Below are 23,978 nucleotides of genomic sequence, written 5' to 3'. Positions count from 1 at the left end.
TTAAAACATGATACAGTAACCCCTCAATAACTCTTCAACATCTCAAATGTCGACACTGACTAGCTACCACCTGGACAGACTTCATTAGTGTGTTTTTGTCGGGAGCATTTTGTGTATTTAGTCAGGCAATGCCCACATTATTCGGACATATTTTAGAATGTAAAAATAACGTGAATGTCAATGCATAATGCCATTGGGTAGGTCTATTAAAACATGCATTATTCTTAAAGTAGTAATGCATAGACTTACTTTTTTGCATACATTTTGGTGGGAGTTTTTTCCCCCCTATAGGCCATTACAACGATTACATATAAAATGTAGGTCCTTGAAAATTACAATTAAGTGCTTGAAAAAGTCCTTGAATTTACCTGCTGTGTGCTAGGCCCTGTGTGTAGCCTACCACTTTGTGTAGCCGTTAGCGATGCTAATGACGGCCTTACCGTTTTCAGGTAGATGGAAAGGCCAATTAAAGGTAACTACAAAGTAGCCTATGCCAACCTGGCAGAATCATTATTATTTGCATCAATCCAGTGGCCATTTGTTTTGAAAACTCCATCACAAGTGGGCTGTAGAAACACAACTAGCCATACACAACTGTCTGGCTGGTGCACACCTGAATGAAAGGGTACACAAAATAAATTCCCCTGATGTGGTTTAAGCATTGTTGTGGATTTGGAACATCCAATTTAGTTGTTTTCTATTTAAAAAAGTTTGTTTTGAGTGCAAAAACCTGACAAGTCAGTCTCCCCTCTTTATTTTAGTTGTTGCTGTGGTATCATGTTGGTATCAAGTATAGTTTTTTCAAATTCTGCCCTCTAGAGGATTTTTGCAAAATAGAACACATGGCACTTCGAAATCTGCAATAAATACATTTTGCACTTTATTTTAAGACTCTTTTCTTTGCTGTTACAGTACATTTATCCAAATCAATGTAAGAACACAAGGGCATGATAATTTAAGAGATGGCTAGTTATTATTAGACTGGTTCTGTATGGAATGCAGGTACATTAGGGGACACAGGCCAGGTCATTATCAATTATTAAAACAAATATATAAAACATTTGGTTTGACCAAATCATGTGCTGGTGCCACCAACTGAAAAAGTTGGTAGCAGCACCAGTGCCACCAGTGGAAAAAGTGTAGAACCCTGCACACACCTATCAATGTAACACGTTGTCATCCCTACTGCCTCTGATCTGGCGGGCTCACTAAACACAAATACTGTGTTTGTAAACTGTCTGAATGTTGGAGTTTGCCCCTGGCTGTCCGTAAATTAAAAAAACATGAAAATTGTGCGGTCTGCTTTGCTTAATATAAGGAATTTGATATATAGCATTTACTTTTAATCAAGATGAGAGTTGAGTACTTTTTCGACCACTGTACTTAAGTACATTTAAAACCAGATACTTTGACTTTTACTCAAGTAGTGTTTTACGGTGTGACTTTCACTTTTATTTGATTCATTTTCTATTAATATAAGTAAAGTATCTTTACTGTTACTCAAGTATGACAATTGAGTACTTTTTCCACCACTGCTTTTACACAATGGTGAAACTGAAATGTTTGTTTAATGTTGCTGGTGAATAAATAATTACAAGCATTATGTAACAAACCTGGAAAATACCTAATTTGTCTTGCCTTTGTGAATTTTACAAGATTTTCCTACACTTTCTTTTTTTTTTTGTCCCCTTGCACTTTTTTTCATTATGGGTGAATGCAAAGATCAACATTCCATCAGAGGTCTTTTTATAAAGAATACCATATACACCTTTAAATATGACTTGCAGAGGCCAGTCAAATAACTCTGTGGCCTTATGTCATCACCTCTAATGACAATTTACTTATGAGTGACATACACAGGCAGTCCCTTTGTCTACACCCTGGCACCCTAAAACTCAGAATTGGACAGTGAGGATGCAGTTATAATTTCTACACATCCCACAGCTATGAGGGTGAAACAATGGTATGGGTTCTTTCAGCACCTATATTCATATATGCCACCTCACACTAGTCACCTGCACCTGAGGGGCAAGAGGTCATTTTCATTATATGGAGTGCACTGAAACGAGTGCTTTGACTAAAAACAAAACTCCTTATAGTTAATGTCTAATGTTACTCAGCTGATATGTACAGGTATGCAGGTTTTTAAGCCTGTTTTTAATCCTCATCTTAAATTAACCTGTGGATCAAGAGCTTTAGATCTGTCACGGAATACTCGCCTGAGAGACATTAACTTTATCACTCACTTACTCACCTCTTAACCATCCAGATCATAGGAAAGTAAGGAATCCAGAAAACTATTTGTTCTGGAATGGGCCCAGGCTGTTGCCAATCCCCTACTCCAGGGATAGGCAACCCTGGTCCTGGAGTGCCGCAGGCACTTCATTTTTTATTTATTTAACCGACCTGGAAGACCAGGTGGGTTTTAATTTAGGCAATCACTGAACTGGGCCCGGTTTCCCAAAAGCAGCTTAAGGCTATCGTTAGAACCAGAGTATCCTATGGTTCTAATATGAATTTAGCCTCAAGATACTTTTGGGAAATTGGGCCCTGATCAATTAACTAAGTAGCTCAGTGTGGTGCCTAGTTGGGATAAAATCCTGCAGTACCTCCGGCACCAGGAACAGAGTTTCCTAACCATGCCCTACTCCTAGACCCAGACCTCACGCCAACTCAAATAAATTACTAAACTGAGTTGAAGGAATTTGGGGATTATTAATAAATCTCCTGAGAGTTGTGTGCTTTGAAGGGAAGTCAGAGGACTCATTGTAACAGCCTTAAATGAAGAAGACTTGTCTGTGATCAGACACCCGCACTGAAATCTTTGAAACTGCTTCAAATGGGACTTCAGTAACAGAAAGAGGGTTGGTGGTAGTTAATAAAGTTGTATGCTTTAAATAGAAAGTGACAGTCAGAGACAACGGAAAGTGCCAATAATTCCAATGTTGTCGTAAATTGGTTTGTGGCCACTCACCTTGTAAATCCTCTGTGTTCTATGAGTTTCACATCCTAAAGATCCCGTGTCAGGGTATTTCTTATGACAAAGACAATGGGGACATGATGATATGCATTCTACAGTACCTGAGATGAAGAATGGGATATTACATGGTTGTATAATGGGGGTTTAAATTCATCGCTACCTAGAAAAATTAAATACTTACCATTAAGTGTAATAAAATATGTCACTTTTAATAAAAACTGAACAAAAGAACAAAACAATGTTAAAATGACTTGCATTAATAACAGTAACACACATTATGCATCACACACTTCATACATTATAAGCAGCCAGACAATAACAATTATTTACATGACAATATCGTTACACCAGAGGCACACCAGGGGTCAGTTTTCATGCCACACTTATATAATTAATACACATGAGGGCACACAATGCCTTCCAGCAGATGCTCATCATAAGAGGACATATGACAGCAGGTTCTGTTAGATTGGGAAAATAAGAGAGGAGGGTGGCTATTCAACGGAAGTGTAGATGACTTCTGAGCATCTGTTGAATGGCATAGTGCACACTTTAATAAACATACATATTTTTAAGGGCTATTGCCGTTAATTCTCCATCGCAATGACATGTAAATGGGGATCATGATATGAAAACCATGTCATATTCATTTAGTTATTGACCGTAGATAATATACTCATCTATGGGTGTATTGCCTTTTACTCACAGGGAATAACTACTTGAGAGACAGTACAGTACATCCAATTTACTGTATGAATGTTAGGATTACAATTGTAGGAATACATGCAGACATACAGATTAGGTCAAATGAAAGCCATTCCATTTTTTTGTCTTAATTCCACCCACTTCAGAGTATTAGTGGTAACTACTACTAGCAGCACAGCTTGCTGGAACTGAGGTAGTTACCAGATGACCTCATCACCACTCAATTCTGCATTTCTTCAGTGCATTAACATTATTTGCTTACTGAAATTGTCAATTAACAAATGAGTAAATAAATTACTATGGATGTGTGGCATCCAAATATGGAGGTGTGGCATTCACTAGCTTACAGCATTATACCCATGTACACTATAAATCAACACTAGTAGAAGCAAAATGATTGAATCCTTAGAAGCATAACTAACATTCACAGTGATAATGAGTAAACATTTTGATTTATCAATAACATCATGACCATATTGTAAAAACAAAAAAACATTTTCAGTAAATCATGGTTTTGTTATGGCTTTTCATAGTATTCGGTACTTTGAATTGTAGAAACATTTCACATCAACAACAGAGAAAATAATTCAAACATAGAGGTTTTACCATACAAACACATAATTTGGTCCATTTTGATAATAATACCTTACTATGATTGGCATATATGTTCAGGACAATAAATACAGTTTGAAAGTGAAAAGACAAACTTAATAACTATTTAAAAATGTATTTAAATCAAGTTGGAGAGCAAGTTTAATTTCACCCATATTGCTGATAGTGCGACTTGAAGTGCAATTACTAAAAAGAAAGTATGGGGACAATATTCAATCCATGAAATAGAATTGCCATTTTTCATACCAGTCAAAAATGTAACCCTAAACAGAAAATCCATTTGGGCGCAGAGACTTAAAATGTTTGCACTTAAGTCAAAAGAACAAACTAGCCAGTCATGTGATTAGTCTGTCCTTCTCTATTATAATGAGATAACCGTACGGGGGGGGAATAATATGGACACTAAGCTAACATCAGATAGTATCGTTACCGTAGATAGAATCTGTGCATATGTGGTAGCTGAGTATTAGGTTACAAGACAACTTTGTCATTTCCTGAAGTGGATGTAAGCTATAGACAGATAAACACTGCAAATCATGTCTATTCTTAGGTCGACAATGCTTCAAAATTCAAAACCCAAGGATCAAAAGTAAATGTAATTCTCCCAGGAGTATTTTCAACCTTACAGTATGTACAGAATTAAAGGTAACTGATCTTATAACCATTGAAGCAAAGATGTCAGCACTTCTTCTCTGTGTTATGTACATATTTTCAACACACAGCAAGGGAGTAGTAGTAAATCAAATGCCCAATATAAAATAAAAAAAGTCAGTGCTATTTACATTGGATAGTTCATAAATGCTTAGAATGTAGGGGAGAATTGTCTGTGATGGAAGACTTAGAATAATATTTCCGCCTTGTAAAATTGCAAATTGACAGGCACAGTATATAGCCTAAACTATCTTGACCTAATACAATTAATTTTAATCAAAAATACTTCTGTAATCAAAGGCCAAAATTACAAATCATTATATAGTTACTATATCAGCCAATCAACATGTATGGGTCTACAAGACATGGCAATAGTATTTCTATGAAATGAGACTGGCAAGATGCTAAGCATTGCTGGTGAACCTAGCCCATACACTATTATTGGTCATTTCTAAATACTGTAATATTGCCTTTATCTCCCAAAGTATATCAACATCCTTGAAGATGATAAACACAAATATGACCAAAACTAAATAATGAATCAAATGAACATTTGATGAAATAACAAATAGAATGCAAACCGACATCTCAACTACACCAACCACGCAGTACAACATGAACTATAGCCTAATTTAGTATTTTTTTTATTTGACAGATGATTCTGAGAGGTGGACCTGCCATTTATGAATAAGAACAGGAAGTAGGAAGTGGTGGACAAGAAGCTTCCGCTCTGTGGGTTGACTGAGCGCGCTCTGTAACAGATTAGTACCTTGGAGCTCTCCTGGAGGCCGATGGCTAATGGCTGACAGTAGGCTGATGGATATGAGGAGTCTGTTGAAGTTAGTCGGAGAAGAGACTGGCGAAGGACTGCCGGAGGCTGCGGATGGTCTCTGCCTTGGCCTCGTCGTCCGTGGTGTTCCCTTTCAGGGTCTCAGTGAAGGTGTTGGTGAGCGACTGGGATTTGCTGCAAGGGGCGTGAGAGTGAATGTGAGAGTGAGGCTGAGGCCTGAGGGGCATGCAACATGGAGATGGTGGATGTATGTGTGTGTCTGTTTGTGTGCATTCATGCATGCTTGCGTGTGCATGTGTGAAGAGGGCCGAGGGGATCATATTCTGCCAACTTTGCTACTGCACAGTTTGATCAAAAGAGGCTGGCCAACAGCACACACAACAGGGAATAAACTAGTGCACGTTGCTCTCTAAGCCCAACAAGATTTTAACAAAGGAGCTTAATCTTAGAAGATACTTGTTAATGTTTATTGTAGCCAAGCCAATGACTGTCTGCTTGGACAGAAATACAGTCAAACCTTAGAAATGTATCTGAGTCAGGAGGTAAACTGGGCAAAGGTTGTGGAGAAATCTTGTTGCAAATTGCCCAACCGACAACCCCTTTGCCATGTACAGCCAATCCACGTTGAACTAGGGAGGAGTTACGAGAGAATCAAAACTCAAGAGGTAGTTTCACTTTTATCACATATTAATATCTGAAGAGGTGGCTGGAGCTGAGCATCCTGTAAATGCAGGCCATTTATTAACAGCTGTTAAACAGGAACAAAAGTGGGCGTGTCAGATATTATAATAGAGTATTTCTGTTAATTGTATACAGTTTGCTTTAGTTAATAAATATATTTTGTTATTCCTTATCTCCACCGGCTATGAGCCGGTTCGTGACAAGTGGGGGCTTGTCCGGGATCATCGTCATAAGGTTGGTTCCTAGACATTTTGGCGTATAGTATTTTGTTGCATTATGATGGGTTAATGTTACGGGATGCGCTTTGGTTGGTATTCCCTGCATAGTCTTATAATTGTTTGGTATAGTGCCTTAGAGACGTATCAGTGATTTTGGTTGTCCAGTGACATTATCAAACGGTGCGTTGCCTGGTAAAATATGCAGTAGGCCTAATACTAGTGTTTGGCTAACTGGTATGAGTATTTTGTTTGGGAGAAAACGTGGAGTTAGTGTTCGATAAATTCTTTAGGTGCTTAGTTTGCATCTTTTGGTACAGTTTTTTAAAGTTGTGATGTTTGGTAGGCCCAGTGTTGGTTGCCTTTTTTTTGTTAAACTAGCCACTGCGGTGGATATTTGTGTGCTGCGTTGGAGAGAGGACACTGGTTAGTTTCCAGGCCCCTGCCCAGGCTGGAAACTCTTGCTCTACTCGCTGTTGGGACATCGGTCCGAAGAGGTTAGTACAATCGGCTGTGTACCTCAGTGGGAGATTTGGGTAGGGTAGTGCTATTTGCTACCCGGAGTTATAGCCTTTCTTTTCCCCTATTAGGCTTAGCGACGTGTTCCACTTTGTAATATGTTGGGCATGGTTATTTTGTTTGTTCTTTTTGTGTGGTGGACGGAGCAGTTGTCTCGGGGGCACATTCATGGCTTGGGTGGAATCCGCCAGCGCGCAGAGTTTCCCAGAGGTGTTCTCTGCGTGCGCGGTGACGCGTTCCATGAGCCGTGGCGACCTGGTCACAGCGCCGGTTAATGATGATGGTACAAAGAAATGTCACTATTTTCCCTGTTATCCCATTATCTGTGCCCCGTTCTGATCTAATCAAAGAGCAACGGGCTGACCCCACATTGTCGCCCATGGCTATTTTCTCCAGGATGATGTCCTGATGAGAAAATGGGTGCCTCATGGTAGTAGTTTTGTGGGGGAGGTAATTAATCCGGTTGTGGTACCAGTTAAGCTTCATGAGTTGGTGCTGAAAACTTCCCACGATGATGTTGCTGGACATCTGGGCGTGACAACCTACAATCGCATACTGAGACATTTATTTTGGCCTAGGTTAAAGAGGGATGTTTCTGCGTTCATCAAAACCTGTCACACCTGTCAATTAACGGATAAACCTATTCAAGCTATTAATCCGGTACCGCTGTTTCCTATTCCCGTACTCAGCCAACCTTTTGAGTATCTGATTGACTGTGTTGGCCCTCTGCCTCGCTCTAAGAATGGTAGTAGTTACCTGTTCACTGTGACGTGTCAGACCACTAGGTATCCTGCTGCATATCCTCTCGATCCCGACTAAGTCTGTGCTAAAGGCTTTGACTCAGTTTCTCACTGTTTGGAATCCCTAAGGTCATTCAGTGATCAAGGTTCTAATTTCACCTCTAATCTGTTTGGTCAGGTTCTCCAACAGCTCCATATTAAACATAATTTGTCTTTGTCTAACAAAACACTTATGTCTTTGTTAGCTTATTGTATGGAGCTGGGTAAGGATTGGGAGGAGGGGTTGCCTTGGTTACTGTTAGCCGCCAGGGAGGTTTCACAGGAGAGCACGGGTTTCAGTCCAAATGACCTAGTGTTCGGACATAGTGTTCGTGGACTTCTAGCGGTGCTCCAGGATGACTGGAAGTCTCCTGAACCACCTCAGTCTTATCTTATGTATGTGATTTCCGGCGACACCTGTACGCTGCTGAAGAGAAGCTATCATCTTCACAAGGGAGGATGAAGGGCATATTTGATCAACGAGCTGAGTCTCGTCACTTTAGTCCAGATGACCAGGTTCTTGCTCTGCTGCCAATTGTTGGGTCTCCTTTTCACGCCAAGCTTCAAGGTCCATATATGGTTGTGCGCCAGTGCACTGAGCAAACTATCTAGTTGCCACTCTGGGAACGAAGGAAAGCGCACCAACTGTGCCATGTAAATCTGTTAAAACCCCATTACGCACGTTCCTCTGGGGCCGAAGAGTGTGTCCGCAGAGGACAGTAAACCTGTTATTTTGGCCTGTACTGTTACATCGCTTGGTTCTTCTTTTTGTCATGCTAGGTCCATGCATGGTGAGGATGATGTCCCTGGTCCTGATGATTGCGTACTGCAGGGTAGATTTCAAAATTCAGAGACACTGGATGTTTTGGATAGCCTTCTCACTCATCTACCTGTTGATAGGCGAGACGAGTTGGTTGGTCTGATTCAGAGTTTTCCAGTTTTGTTTTCTGATACACCTACTCGTACAAACTTAATAGAACGTGATATTGACGTTGGGGATGCTGACCCCATCCGTCAGCGGTTCTATAGAGTTTCTTCAGAGAAACGGCGTTGTCTGGGTGCTGAGAAGGTACATTCTGGAGAGCGATATTGCAGAACCTTTCTCTAGCTGGGCTTCTCCCTGTATCTTGGTCAGTAAATCGGATGGGACAAACAGATTTTGTACGGACTACCGTAAGGTAAACAGTGCCACTAAGACAGATTCATTTCCTCGGATGGATGACTGCGTTGATCAGGTCGGAGCAGCTATGTTTGTGAGCAAGTTTGACCTGTTAAAGGGCTATTGGCAGGTGCCAATGACCAGTAGGGCATGTGAAATCTCTGCCTTTATTACACCCTCTGGTCAGTACTCGTATTTGGTTATGAGTTTCGGCTTGCGTAACGCACCTGCCACTTTTCTACACCTTATGAATAGGGTTGTCTCCGGTCTGGTCTGGTGCGCTGTTTATCTGGACGATGTATTGGTTTATGCAGATACTTGGGAGGAGCATCTGTCCTGTATTCAAGCCTTGTTCGACCGCTTGGCGGCAGGTTGCCTCACTATCAATCTGGCTTAGTGCGAATTTGCTCAGGCGACCGTTACGTACCTTGGTAAGGTGGTTGGGCAGGGTGAAGTGTGTCCTGTTCGGGCTAAAGTGATCGCTATTGATGCTTTTCCACCGCCAACTACTAAAAAGGAATTGATGCTTTTCTTGGGAATGATTGGTTATTACCGTAGTTTCTGTAGGAACTTCTCTACCGTAGTCGCTCCCCTGAAAGCGGTATACATCTGGTCTCCTCTCTGTCAACAGGCTTTTGAGGCTGCAAAGAGGTTGCTTGCCTCAACTCCGGTGCTGGCTGCTCCTTGCATGGATTTGTCATTCTCCTTGCAGGTGGATGCGAGTCACGTGGGGGCAGGTGCAGTCCTGCTGCAAGCAGATGTGTCCGGTGTTGAGAGGCCTGTTAGTTTATTTTCCAAGAAATGTAACCGTTATCAGTTGAACTACTCTGTGGCGGAAAAATAAGCGCTAGCACTCATATGGGCGCTACAACACTTTGAGGTGTAGGTCGGGTGTAGTACCTATTGTGGTCTACACCGACCATAACCCTCTCACCTTCTTGAGGTCTGTGATGTGTCCCAACCAGAGGATAATGAGATGGTGTTTGTTTTTACAGGCCTTCCATCTCGATGTGCGGCACATCAGAGGGACTGATAATGTTGTTGCTGATCCGCTCTCTCATGCGCCCTGGTCCTGAACGAATCTGGTCCTATTGATCGGTGGACACGCGTTTTCTCATACGCGTGGTCCCTGAGCGTATGCATGTCGTCCACGTGACTGACTGTTTATTTTGTATATTTTGTGTTCTGTTGCTCCTGTTTTCTGTTTCCTGCTGTTCACGTTTCTTCTTTCCTCTTAAAAGTTGCTTCCTGTGCGCAAAGGTTGCTGAGGTCTGGGGAGGACGAGGTTGGCTGGGGCAGTGGGATAGGGCTAACCAGGGCAGTATTTTGTTTGTGTTTATGTATGTCTGGTTGGTGTGGTGTTCCGGGGTCCTTGGTGGTCCCCGGTTTTATAGGTTTTGGTTGTGGCATTTTTGTGGCTGTATTGTTTATTTGCTTTGGCACCTTTCAACACTCCTCTTATCACACGCATCCACTCACTTACACTACTGATTACTGACTACACACACCATTGTTAATTGTATATAGTTTGCTTTAGTTAATAAACATATTGTGTTAATCCTTATCTCCACGTTGTTTCCCTATTTCTTACGAGCCGGTTCGTGACACTAGAGATCTTGTACTTAGCACAGATTTCTTTACAATTCTAATTAAGCAATAAGGCCCGAGGTGTGGTATATGGCCAATATACAGTACCAGTCAACTTGACTGGTACTGTATGACATTATAAACTGGGTGGTTCAAGCCCTGAATGCTGATTGGCTGAAAGCCGTGGTACATCAGAACGTATACCACGGCTATGACATTATTTATTTTTACTGTTCTAATTACGTTGGTAACCAGTTTATAATAGCAATAAGGCACCTTGGGGGTTTGTGGTATATGGCCAATATACCACGGCTAAGGGCTGTATTCAGGGACTCCGCGTTGAGTCATGCATAAGAACAGCCCTCAGCCATGGTATATTGGCCATATACCACAACCCCCTCATGCCTTAATTATATTATTCTGTTGAGTTAGTATTAGTATTACACACCCATGTTAACATCAGATTTGATGCGTTGACTTACTTCAGTTGTGGAGGTTGTTTCTGGGAGCCGGGGCCGGTGGCGGCGGGAGGTGGGATGGGTCCGGGCTGAAAGGCCTGGCTGGGAGAGGTGTTAGCTGAGCGGGCTCGCTGAGGAGAACCCTGGGCTGACTGGGAGGGAGAACCAGAGCGATGCCCACCTGCAGAGCCAACACACTCATGTTTCGTCTCAGACTCAAGGCACTACTATGTGTATTTCTCCACACTATCATAATATTCATATTCGCCACAACCGCAATCAAACTGGTGATAAGATGTCGATGAGGTCTCTTTACCTTGGGCCCTTCTTGGCTGGGTTGTCTGTGGCTGTGAAATGAAAAGCATTGAACATGGACAGTAATAGTGCATGGTTGGTTTGATATACTCCCTACACAAGGGCTTATTTGAAGCAATTCTTCATTACTTTTGAGATCTAATCTACATCAATTCAAATCCATAATAGTGTTACACTCTGGAGAGGAGGTGAGAGAGATTTACCTTCACAGCGCTGGGCTGTGGTGTGTTGATACCGAGCAGCACACTGCACATCTTATTGATCACTAGATCAGTGATCAACTGCCTGTCCTCCTCCACATGCTCACCAATCAGAGGCATAGAACTGTCCATCACCTAGATGACACAGGAGAGGTACACCAATCAGAGTGAAGAACAACAATACGGACAGTATAGGCAGGGATTCTAGACAGAGTCAATGCAAGTAAATGGGAAATTCACTGTAAATCCTTTCAACATGATTTACTTTATTCTTGCCACTAGAGAGCAGTATTGGACATCTTATTTGATCAGCTAGGCGTGATGAAGATGATGGTGAGGGGGTGAAATCACTGCAGTTTTTATGTTAGAGCACAGTGATTAAAGGGGTCTATTGACCGCTGATATGTGTATACAGTACTATAGGCATAAACATGAGATGTGAAAAATATTAGGCATTTCAGTACATTTAGTACTTATTTCATAACTTATGGGTGGACACTGGATGTCAGGAAATGGCACGGCCACATAGATAATTGACTCAACAAACTTTTCCCACGGTAGCATTTCAACTCACAACACATGTGCTTTGTTTGAAACCATCTCCACAAAGCATGTGGCTCTCCACCGGTCCACCAGCCATGCTTTCCTCTGCATGAGAGGGTCGTGCCAATGCCACGCCAAATGAGAACCAAAACAAACAGAGGAAAGTGTGTCTCACAGGCTCAGGGAGAGAACGGAGGGAACACTCTGCCAGCAGGATGCATGTGTCGGGCATGTGTCGTGTCCCCAGAGCGGTATCAGGCCGCTGCACGCATTGTGGCCAGAACACACTGTAAACAGACAGAACTCCTTTCATCCATGTGCCCCAGTGTCTACAGGCGAGAGGCTGTGTGTGTTTGTGTGTGTGTGGTTCTGTGTCTAGAAACATCTGTGTGTGTGTGTCTACAAGTGTCTGTATGTATGTGTGTACAGCAGAGCGCTGAGAGAGGGGAAAGCCCTCCTAGCCCAGGTGAGGGGAGCTGGGTAGAAGGAAGAGAACTGGGCGGGCGATGTGCCGGGCAGTGTGGCCCCTTAGTCATAACCATAAGGGACTGAGACTGACTGAGCCCTGGAGGACTGGCAGCTCCAGCCGGGACCCACTGCAAGCCAGGAGCCACTTCAAACGTGGTGCAGTGGCAGCCAGAGTACCGGTTACACCCTGGTGATTTATTGGGATATAGACTCATCTAGCAGATGACAAGGCAGCAGTTAGATGCCCTTTAGTATTAGAACATAGAGGAGGTGTTGTTTTCCCCATCTTTTATTGGGCTGCACAGTGTTCTTTTCTGCTGCTGGTCTGGATACTTCTGGAATGTAAAGATTAAGGGTTGGAAATTGTGCACTCTGTACTCGGATGGGCAATACAGAAACTCCAAAGAGGCTATTCTTGTTTGTTTACTTTAGCTAAGTGATTTTTATGATAGTGTGCAATGTTTTTTCATGTGAAATGGCAAGTGCCAGATGTATGCCTAAGTATGTGTGCCAAAATTATCATACAGATGTTGTTGAACTATCCATGCAAACGATTTCAGTTGAATATTGCTAGATGATAATAATAACAATAACAATAATAATAATAATATATGGGACTTTTATAGCGCTTTTCAAGGACCCAAAGTTGCTTTACAATTACATCCTCTGTGATTCTAGGAATATTTTTAACCCACTTAACCCCAAAGTTTTCACCATCATTGTAAAGCCTTTATTATTGTGTTGTTTTGACAAAGTCATTTCTGAAGATTATTAATTGAATGTGATTAGTGATTAATTTACGTCCGTCCCTTATTTTAAGGTGAACCCTGTTACGTGAACTAAACTCTCATTTGAATATGGTGAAACTATTCCTTTTTATATATTTTTCAAAAGAAACATTTAACATCTAATAGTCAAATCATACTGTAAAAGCAGGTGAGCTGGTTCTACTCTTTTTGGCCATTTCTGGTGTTTTGTGGTGGAAAACTGTGTGGATCGAGCATAACCCGTCAACTCTATTATTACCCATAGATTAGTCTCACGTTGCCTTACCTCCACGTCATTGTCACACCTCCCTTGGAGGTCTGGAGTATTTTGTATTGGGGGAGGGTTTCAATAACCCTCCCCCACACGCCCGTAGAAGGGGTGCTGTGTGTTATGTGCGTCAGTCACTGTTTTCCGTCCGGTTAGTTGTTGCCTATGCTAGTTTTAAGTGCTAGTTTTGAAGTTACCAAGTGTGGTTTATATTTATTGAAATTGAAAGTGGATTACGCTGGTAAAGTCAAACGTCACAACACGTTCTAAACCACTCTGGTGATAAACACACGTTTTTCCTTGTCTCCATTCGTCCACATGGCTGCGCTTTGCTATCACCGACAATATCGTGAAGATTACCCATTATTTTGTTTTGGGAAGGACCCAAAAATCAGAGGCAGTGGGAGAACCTATTTAAGTAAGTAAATACATTTTTAACATGTAAACTATGTATTATTAGCTAGCTAGCTAGCTGGCTGGCTACAGTTGGCCACTTTGTAAGCTAACTAAACTGAGCTGCTAGCTGACTTTACACACGGTTTAGCTAAGTGAACTAAATGTCATCAGCTAGCTAACTTCCTATTAGCTAGCTATCTTGACGTAATCATTGTAAATTAAAAACACAGTCTACAAATGCATTTGTAGAAAACAGCCATGGAAGAGCGTGAAATTGCAGCTCCAGCTTTCAGTAAAGTGAGAGTCAGTGTAGGCTACTGGATAGGGCAGGTCATTTTGTAGGAGGACATTATAAAAAATATTATCCAGTTCCAGTCCCTAGAGGGGAAATAATAGCAACGTAATATTCATTGCGGTCTAATTTGAGTATAATGAAGCCTGTTTCGTTGTGATTTTTTTCTGTCCTCAGATATGGAAAGCTATGAAAGCCTGTTGCAGATGGAGAGAGAGGTCCCAATGAATGTCCCAAAAGATTAAGGTTATATCCTATATGCCATGCGTTATATGTGTACGCCTACCTACAGTGCATTCGGAAAGTATTCAGACCCTTTGACTTTTTTTAACGTTACAGCCTTATTCTAAAATAGATTAAATAATTTTTTTCCCTCATCAATCTACACACAATACCCCATAATGACAAAGTGAAAACAGTTATTTAGAATGTTTTGCAAATGTATTAAAAATAAAACAGAAATACCTTATTTACATAAGTATTCAGACCCTTTGCTATGAGACTCGAAATTGAGCTCAGGTGCATCCTGTTTCCATTGATCATCCTTGAGATGTTTCTACAACTTGATTGGAATCCACCTGTGGTAAATTCAATTGTTTGGACATGATTTGGAAAGGCACACACCTGTCTATATAAGGTCCCACAGTTGACAGTGCATGTCAGAGCAAAAACCAAGCCAACTAGGTCGAAGGAATTGTCCGTAGAGCTCTGAGACAGGATTGTGTCAAGACACAGATCTGGGGAAGGGTACCAAAACATTTCTGCAGCATTGAAGGTCGCCAATAACACAGTGGCCTCCATCATTCTTAAATGGAAGAAGTTTGGAACCACCAAGACTCTTCCTAGACCTGGCCGCTGGCAAAACTGAGCAATCGGGGGAGAAGGGTCTTGGTCAGGGAGATGACCCGATGATCACTCTGACAGAGCTCCAGAGTTCCTCTGTGGAGATGGGAGAACCTTCCAGAAGGACAACCATCTCTGCAGCACTCCACCAATCAGGCCTTTATGGTAGAGTGGCCAGATGGAAGCCACTCCTCAGTAAAAGGCACATGACAGCCCGCTTGGAGTTTGCCAAAAGGCACCTAAAGACTCTCAGACCATGAGAAACAAGATTCTCTGGTCTGATGAAACCAAGATGCAACTCTTTGGCCTGAATGCCAAGAATCACGTCTGGAGGAAACAAGGCACCATCCCTACGGTGAAGCATGGTGGTGGCAGCATCATGCTGTGGGGATGTTTTTCAGCGGCAGGGACTGGGAGACTAGTCAAGATCGAGGGAAAGATGAACGGAGCAAAGTACAGAGAGATCCTTGATGAAAACCTGCTCCAGAGCGCTCAGACTGGGGTGAAGGTTCACCTTCCAACAGGACAACGACCCTAAGCACACAGCCAAGACAACTCAGGAGTGGCTTCGGGACAAGTCTCTGAATGTCCTTGAGTGGCCCAGCCAGAGCCCAGACTTGAACCCGATCAAATGTAAATGTAAATATCTCTGGAGAGACCTGAAAATAGGTGTGCAGCTATGCTCCCCATCCAACCTGACAGAGCTTGAGAGGATCTGCAGAGAAGAATGGGAGAAAGTCCCCAAATACAGGTGTGCCAAGCTTGTAGCGTCATACCCAAGAAGACTCGAGGCTGTAAACGCTGACAAAGGTGTTTCAACAAAGTACTGAATAAAGGGTCTGAATAATTACACTACCAGTCAAAAGTTTGGACACACCTACTCATATTTTTTACATTGTAGAATAATAGTGAAGACATCAAAACTATGAAATAACACATGGAATCATGTAGTAACCAAAAAAGTGTTAAACAAATCAAAATATATTTTTATATTTGAGATTCTTCAAATAGCCACCCTTTGCCTTGATGACAGCTTTGCACACTCTTGGCATTCTCTCAGCCAGCTTCATGAGGTAGTCACCTGGAAATCATTTCAATTAACAGGTGTGCCTTCTTAAAAGTTAATTTGTGGTATTTCTTTCCTTCTTAATGCGTTTGAACCAATCAGTTGTTGTGACAAGGTAGGGGGAGTATACAGAAGATAGCCCTATTTGGTAAAAGACCAAGTCCATATTATGGCAAGAACAGCTCAAATAAGCAAAGAGAAACTACAGTCCATCATTACTTTAAGACATGAAGGTCAGTCAATACGGAACATTTCAAGAACTTTGAACGTTTCTTCAAGTGCAGTCGCAAAAAAAACATGAAGCGCTATGATGAAACAGGCTCTCATGAGGACCACCACAGGAATGGAAGACCCAGATTTACCTCTGCTGCAGAGGATAAGTTCATTAGAGTTCCCAGCCTCAGAAATTGCAGCCCAAATAAATGCTTCACAGAGTTCAAGTCACAGACACATCTCAACAGCAGCTGTTCAGAGGGGACTGTGTGAATCAGGCCTTCATGGTCAAATTGCTGCAAGAAACCACTACTAAAGGACACCAATAAGAAGAAGAGACCTGCTTGGGCAAAGAAACATGAGCAATGGACATTAGACCGGTGGAAATGTGTCCTTTGGTCTGGAGGCCAAATATGAGATATTTGGTTCCAACCGCCGTGTCTTTGTGAGTGAACAGATGATGGGTGAACGGATGATCTCTGCATGTGTAGTTCCCACCGTAAAGCATGGTGGAGGAGGTGTTGTGGTGCTTTGCTGGTGACACTGTCTGTGATTTATTTAAAATTCAAGGCACACTTAACCAGCATGGCTACCACAGCATTCTGCAGCGATACGCCATCCCATCTGGTTTGGGCTTAGTGGGACTATCATTTGTTTTTCAACAGGACAATGACCCAACACACTCCAGGCTGTGTAAGGGCTATTTTACCAAGAAGGAGAGTGATGGAGTGCTGCATCAGATGACCTGGCCTCCACAATCCCCCGATCTCAACCCAATTGAGATGGTTTGGGATGTGTCGGACGGCAGAGTGAAGGAAAAGCAGCCAACAAGTGCTCAGCATATGTGGGAACTCCTTCAAGACTGTTGAAAAAGCATTCCAGGTGAAGCTGGTTGAGAGAATGAAAAACCCTTGAATGAGAAGGTGTCCAAACTTTTGACTGGTACTGTATGTAAATGTTTTTCTTTTTTAAAGACATTTGCATAAAAATGTCAAAGAAACCTGTTTTTGCTTTGTCATTATGGGATATAGTGTATAGATTGATGAGATTGAATAAGGCTGTAACGTAACAAAATGTGGAAAAAGTCTGTTTGAATACTTTCCGAATGCACTGTACGTTAGCAAATGTTGTATACAAAAAATACAGTTAAACATCACACAGTGTATAAACCTATTACAATTGGATCAGGCCAACCCTGCTGGAGGTCTGCTGGGTGTGCAGGGTTCTGTTTCAGTCCAGCAATAACACACTCGATTAAACTTATCAAATCTAATGAGTTGATAATCAAGTGTGCTATTGCTGGGCTGGAATAGAAGTCTGCTCACCCAGTATATCAGGGATCAGTGGAGCAAGGTTGGCCACCGATGGTATGGAGTTTTTTTTGTTTACCTGAAATGATGCTTTAGTAATAATAGCCTACTTGTTACTACTCAATTATCTATTGTTTTTTTTACTTATCTTTACATACGAGTTAGCTTATTTGTACATTTTGAAGTCATGAAGTGTTGATTCTTACATTTTAGCAATTTAGCAGACACTCTTATCCAGAGCGACTTACAAGAGCAAAAAGGGTTAAGTACCTTGCTCAAGGGCACATCGACAGATTTTTCACATACTCGGCTCAGGGATTCAAACAAGCAACCTTTGGGTTACTGGCACAACACTTTTAACCCCTAGCCTACCTGCCACAGTGTAGTGTTTAAACTTGTTTTAATTGTTAAACTATCATTCAAAATGAACTAGTGTCAATGTTGATTAATCACATATCACAATCCTGTCTGTGTTTCTGTGTTGTACTCTCAAATGAACATTTCCTTTTTGTCTAGTTGTAAGATCTCCAATCGGTTTTATTTGATTGTCACTCTCTCTCAGTATATCAGCTATGTGAATCCATTTTGCAGCTTATCATGTCATGCATCGCCAATGCAGCCATAGGCCTACAGTATGATGGCATTACTGGCCTTATGGGCATCGGTCATCTGAAGCAGCTAAACTCACACATTGTTTACATGTTGAGATATGTTCTTAAATTTAAAATGATACCAGTAGACAATGTATATGAGGCAAACCATATACCAGATTTTATAAGTGCTGACATGTACAATTGTTTAGTGTAAATCCAACCCTTGTAATTTAGGTACAGTATGAAAATAAGGAGATGACAATTAGGTTACAGGAGATGAGCATTACAGGTTTATTTTATTCATTTTAGCAATGTTGCTTGCAAAATTATTGCAGTTGTTCCCATAGCTCTATGTATCACTGACCCTGGATAAGCTAGCGACTGGGCCAACACAGCCTAACCTTTTAGGTCAATAATATGCTGTTGTTATTAACATTTTGTTGGCTTTATAATCGTAAGAGAAAGTGATCTAGCTAGTAGCTAGCTAGTTAGTTATACCTAGGTAGCTTACAAGGTTAGTTTACTTTTCTCAAAACAAACCTCATTGTGGCTATGTACTTCTTGTCCCTCATGCTAGCCTTTACAGCCAAATAACACTTCAGAAACGTCAAAATGTAAAATATTGATATGGCCAGCATTGTAGACAATTTCTCCCCTCTTGCTGCAGCTTTAGCTCATCTCAAAATAACAGAGAAATGCTGTGAAAAGCAGCGTGCCACAAATGTTCTAAAATGTTTTGTCACCAGTGCTAGTTTTGTTGAATTTTTTTGTCCTCACGCACTGTTGCTCCTACGGCACTAATCTGGAGAGCACTTTTGGAGCTCCGCCCAAGCAAGGCATTTGATTGGTTTGATGTGTTGCGAGGGATCACTGATTTACACTGGGTTCCGACCCCTCTTTAGCTGATTTCTGCCATGGAACTTCCCCAGGCTTCCCGGAATACCCATAGATACAGACTAGAAATGTTTTAACAATTGACATTTTTTTGTGAAGCTTGCATTAAATTGCCACCCCTGTTGCACACAACAAGCTTCCATTCCCCTGTCACAAGGGGATTTATGTCTGATTTAAGATTAAATCGTCAACCCTGTGACTTTATTTGGCACTTAATAGGCACTTACTATAGTCATTTTTGTATTTAACCTCGAGATCTGAAAACATGTTATGAAATGCTTCTTGCTCTTTGTGAGAAAATGTACAAATTTGGTGAAATCAAAAAAATAATTGACGAAGTTACACTTCTCAAAAGGCAGTGAATTCTATAGGAATTGAATGTAAACAGCCATTACTTTTCATTAATGGGAGGTGTCACCATGTGTAATGGCTGTCTGGAACACAAACAGGTTCCCACTGCCAGGGACGTGCAATATTGCTATGTTCCCATTCACACTAATTAAATTCCACCAAGTGGATGGGTGTGTGTAATTTGGTGTGCGCTTATAAAACATGTGCTTTTTGCATATTCCAACTCCCCCGAGACACCCTCGGAGAGTCGGATCACGGTCAAGGTCTGCCATTATCAACAGTGACCCTGGAGCAATTAGGGTTAAGTGCCTTGCTCAAGAGCACAGACAGATGTTTCACCTCGTCGCCTCTGGGATTCAAACTAGCGACTTTTCAGTTACTGGCAAAACGCTCTAACCGCTAGGCTACCTGCCGCCACAGTGTGTGTGTGTGTGTGTAGAACTCTTCTTGTCACGGAACATTGTTACGTGACTGTGTAACTGCTGCGGTCCCTGTCTGTCTCAGACCTCTAAGACCGCGTGGGCCGTTCAAATAAGAATGCAGTGTTTCACACAGTGTCTCAGGAGAGCCTGTGGAGATTTCCTGCAATAGCCACATTGGTTATAAGCCCTTCCTACAATGGGAAGAAGAGAGAATGTTGATGTATGTTTGAGAGCAGGCTAAATATGGACATCTCAGAGCACTAGGCCGTATGCGTCAGTATGGATCAAAGACAATGGGATCAGAGGTAATTTCACATCTATCTGCCCACGAGGGGATTGCACATAAACAAACCACATTGGAGAGTGATGTGTGTGTGATCTGTGATGACGATGCAGATCGGAAATACCCTTCTTCTCAACCATTTTGAAAACGGTTTATGTGAATAAGTAAAAGCTAAAACATTTTGGGGTCACATTAGTAATCTCTCAAGGTTAAAGGTCATTGAAAGCAAAACTGGTTTCGGTTCCTGTATGAGAACATTCCTGTTGTTTTACCGGTTTTAATATAAACCCATTCTGAAGTGTTTATCTCATTTTAACTAACATTCATGAGTGTTCCCTAACTTCCATTGCTGTATTAGTACATGGTAATGTGTTTAGAGGAAAAGCACAGAGGAGTCCATTGTATGCTTGTCCTTAACGTCCTCCTTTCATTGGTACAGTGAGTTTAATGACTTATATTTAATAAGGACCGTTGAAGAATGCCAGAAAATGTGTTTTGGACAAAGTTATACTGTGGTAGATACATAAATACAATAGCCTATAGTTCACCATATCACAAACAGGTTAGCACTGAAATTATGTCTAATCACCCTCTGCAACTGGAAAAGTCTAAGGATTTATGGAATGCAACCAAGAAAAGTAGGTTAAATTGGCATAGTAAATCAATTCTGTTGTGTTTTCCATAAGATCAAAAGTATAGGTAACCCCTGCTATATGAAATAAATTAACACTGGGAACAGAACTATTCATCAAACACAGTGGCTTACAAATGAGTTCAGCTTGGCCTGCCGCACCAGGGGAAGTTACTCACAACAGCTGCCAGTTGCACTGTAAATCAACTGTGCAGGTGTGCACCACACACACACAGGTGCGAGCGAGCACACATATGGATGCATATGCAGACACGTGCGTGCGAGCACACACACATGCGCGTGCACACACACATGCACCCCTCTGAATTGTCTCTATTGTCCAATCCATAGCACAGACACACACATAAACACATACCATATGGACACACACTCTGACACAACCAGCTCTTTCCTCTTCCTCCCATCCCACCCCTTCCTCTTCCCACTGGTCGGTCCATAAGCTGCCCTGTGAGAGGAGATAAACCAGGCTTGTCTGGAGGAAACGAGAGGCTGGGCTGGTTGTGAGAGATGGGGCTACCTAAGCACTGAGACAGCTACACTACGTCGTGTTTTTACCAGTCCCAATACAGTACGTCAGGTCACGACCATGCACATATCTCTGTCTGCCGAAGCTTCTTTTTACACTGTGAATGTGTGTGCCTGCGTTTCATCACTTGTCCAATAACGTCAGGTTAGGGCAATGCAGTTATCTCTGTGTCTATGTATGTGTTGCATGTGTATTGTGCATGTGTGTAGCTATAGGCCTCATCTGGAGTCGATGTGAGCTAAGTGGAACAACAGGAAGTGCCTGGTCGGTGTAACGGTGTATCTGCTCCTTTTAAACAGATGTGTTCTACAGCAACAAGTGCTCACCGTACCGTGCTGCCCAGCAGCCCAAAATAAACCCAGCCAGAGGTTGTTATGGGGTGATAGGCTGTGATAATGTCTGTCGCACAGAGGCACTTATTGTACTACTCATTGGGTGGTTCTCCCAAGTCAGTGGCTTGGTAGTGATCTAACTGCAGGTGCTTTAACCCTTGAAATTGGGCAAGGGTTTTTGTTTCTCTACAATCAAGTGTAAAAGGTTACAGTACAACATAGTTCTACTAGTTCCAAAACACAAATGCCTCAAACGGGCTGAATCTTAATATGATCTATTCATCTATTAAGACATTAAATCAACCTAGCATTCCTCTTCTCCAAACACATTTTTAACTAGAAGACACAAAGACCACTGGGAATGCGATGATCATTTGTGACTCGTTTAAGGAAACTAGGTGTATGTCGCGCGTCACTACTTCACAGGAGAGGCATTTTAAGGTAAACATTAATTTTTTATCAAAATGCGTTTTTGGGCAGAAATGCCTTCTGGAACATGTGAACTTTAATGTGCTTTAATAACAAACTTGTATGCCATCTGTAAATAGGAATACAATTGTTAAATTACGAGCCAAGTTGGTTTAGCTACGGAAAAAGACAGGAACCTACCGCTAGCCATGATTGGCTGAGATAATGGATAGGCTGGACATGCCGAGAGATGAGTTCGGATTGGTCTGCCATGTATCACACTTCTGTCTATAACATGAGCTGCTCAGTGTGTGTAGGTAATCCTTTCTAGCGTTGCTTTCTTGAAATATATCACGAAGAACTGCAAAAGTGTTGCTCTCCACTTTCTGGAGGGACAAGTTTTTAAATCAGTAGAATGCCTGGTGGAAGCAGAGTATGATAGCTAAGGAGATGGAGAAAATGATGCTGTTTGATTGCAAATATGCAGAGGGAGTCGAAAAGAGAACACACAGAAGGCTTTTTGTATAGAACACCTGTGTCCAGATTACATCTTCAAACTAAGGGCAACTATGGCATCCGAGACAGAGGGGGAGAAGTGTTCATCCATGTACACGGGTAAAATAGTCTAGCTAGCTACATTTTCAGATATTACACATTTCTAATTTAAAAAAAAGTCGTTTTCATTGCAAGTTATAGCGTACTGTTAGCTAGCTAGCTAACGTTAGCTGGCTGGCTCGCTAGCTAACATTACGTGTATGATCTGTGTAGTAATATTATTCATATCGCAGAGCCATTTGCATTGCTAGTTATAGCCAAATGTTAGCTAGCTAGCTAACATTGAACCTAGTTGGTTAGCTACCTGCAGATTCATGCACGGTATTAACGTTATGAGTTGGGATTATGGTTCATTGTTTAGCTAGCCTGCTACATGTCTAAACAAAAGACTCCTATGCAAGTACCCATTTCACTGTACCGTTTACACCTTCTGTATCCTGTGCATGTGACAAATAAACTTTGATTTTATTTGATATAGTGTGTGTTTACCAGAGACGGTAATGTGAAGAACAATATGACCTGCACAAAAGTCAAATTAGGATATAACATTAGGCCAACGAGACAGTGTCCAAGTTCTAGAATTCTCCGGTAGAATGCCCTGCTTTTATTTCGTCACACTTACAAACGAAAGTTATTTTCTGTAATTAGCTCACCATTAACTTGTAAATAATGACTGTTGTGAGTTTATTTTCCTGTAATAATGAATACAAATTAGCTAAAGTTAAGACGTTGTCAGCTATATGATATGGTCATTATTTGAACTAGCTAGCCAGCTAACTTAATGTTAGCTAGCTAGCTAACAAGCTATAAACGAACCAAAACATTGTTTAGAAAGTTGCTTTTAGTTGCCTGGTTTGCTAGATTGACATATACTAAATTCATTTTTAAACGGACGGGTTTATTGGTGTTAAAATACACCTGTTATGCTATTTTGGACCACCAGAATGCTGATGTCATGCAGCCTGTCGTTTTTGTGTTTATACTTTTTCATAACGACAATCACAAGTTTGATGTCGGACAACAATAAAATGTTCATGATGTCACTGCGACAACTGTCTACATACATGTCAATAGACTTAGTATAAACCAGCCTTTAGTCTTAAAATCTTTGTTTAGTATACTACCCTACTTACTCTGTTTTGCAC

The 23,978-nt window shown here is 41.5% G+C and overlaps 1 protein-coding gene across 2 annotated transcripts in view; it reads right to left on the bottom strand.

The window, feature by feature from the left end:
- Window positions 1-3,169: 3,169 nt before the first annotated feature.
- syn3 (synapsin III) overlaps window positions 3,170-23,978 on the bottom strand; it is a gene marked incomplete at its 3' end in the record, with an annotated part of 141,783 nt that continues 120,974 nt past the window's right edge. Inside the window, exons 11-14 of one of the 2 annotated variants that reach the window (XM_084161941.1) lie at window positions 11,655-11,786; window positions 11,453-11,483; window positions 11,161-11,317; window positions 3,170-5,912 (exon numbers count right to left, since the gene is read on the bottom strand). In XM_084161941.1, coding sequence (XP_084018067.1) covers window positions 5,789-5,912; window positions 11,161-11,317; window positions 11,453-11,483; window positions 11,655-11,786 — 444 coding nt within the window. The remainder of the gene's footprint in view (window positions 5,913-11,160; window positions 11,318-11,452; window positions 11,484-11,654; window positions 11,787-23,978) is intronic. The other variant, XM_084161942.1, reaches the window with a different exon arrangement.

This window comes from Coregonus lavaretus (genome assembly GCF_964263955.1).
Source record: "Coregonus lavaretus genome assembly, chromosome: 5".
Lineage (NCBI taxonomy): Eukaryota > Metazoa > Chordata > Actinopteri > Salmoniformes > Salmonidae > Coregonus > Coregonus lavaretus.
Note: the sequence above shows the minus strand (reverse complement) of the source record. Positions and strands in the feature narration are given on the sequence as shown.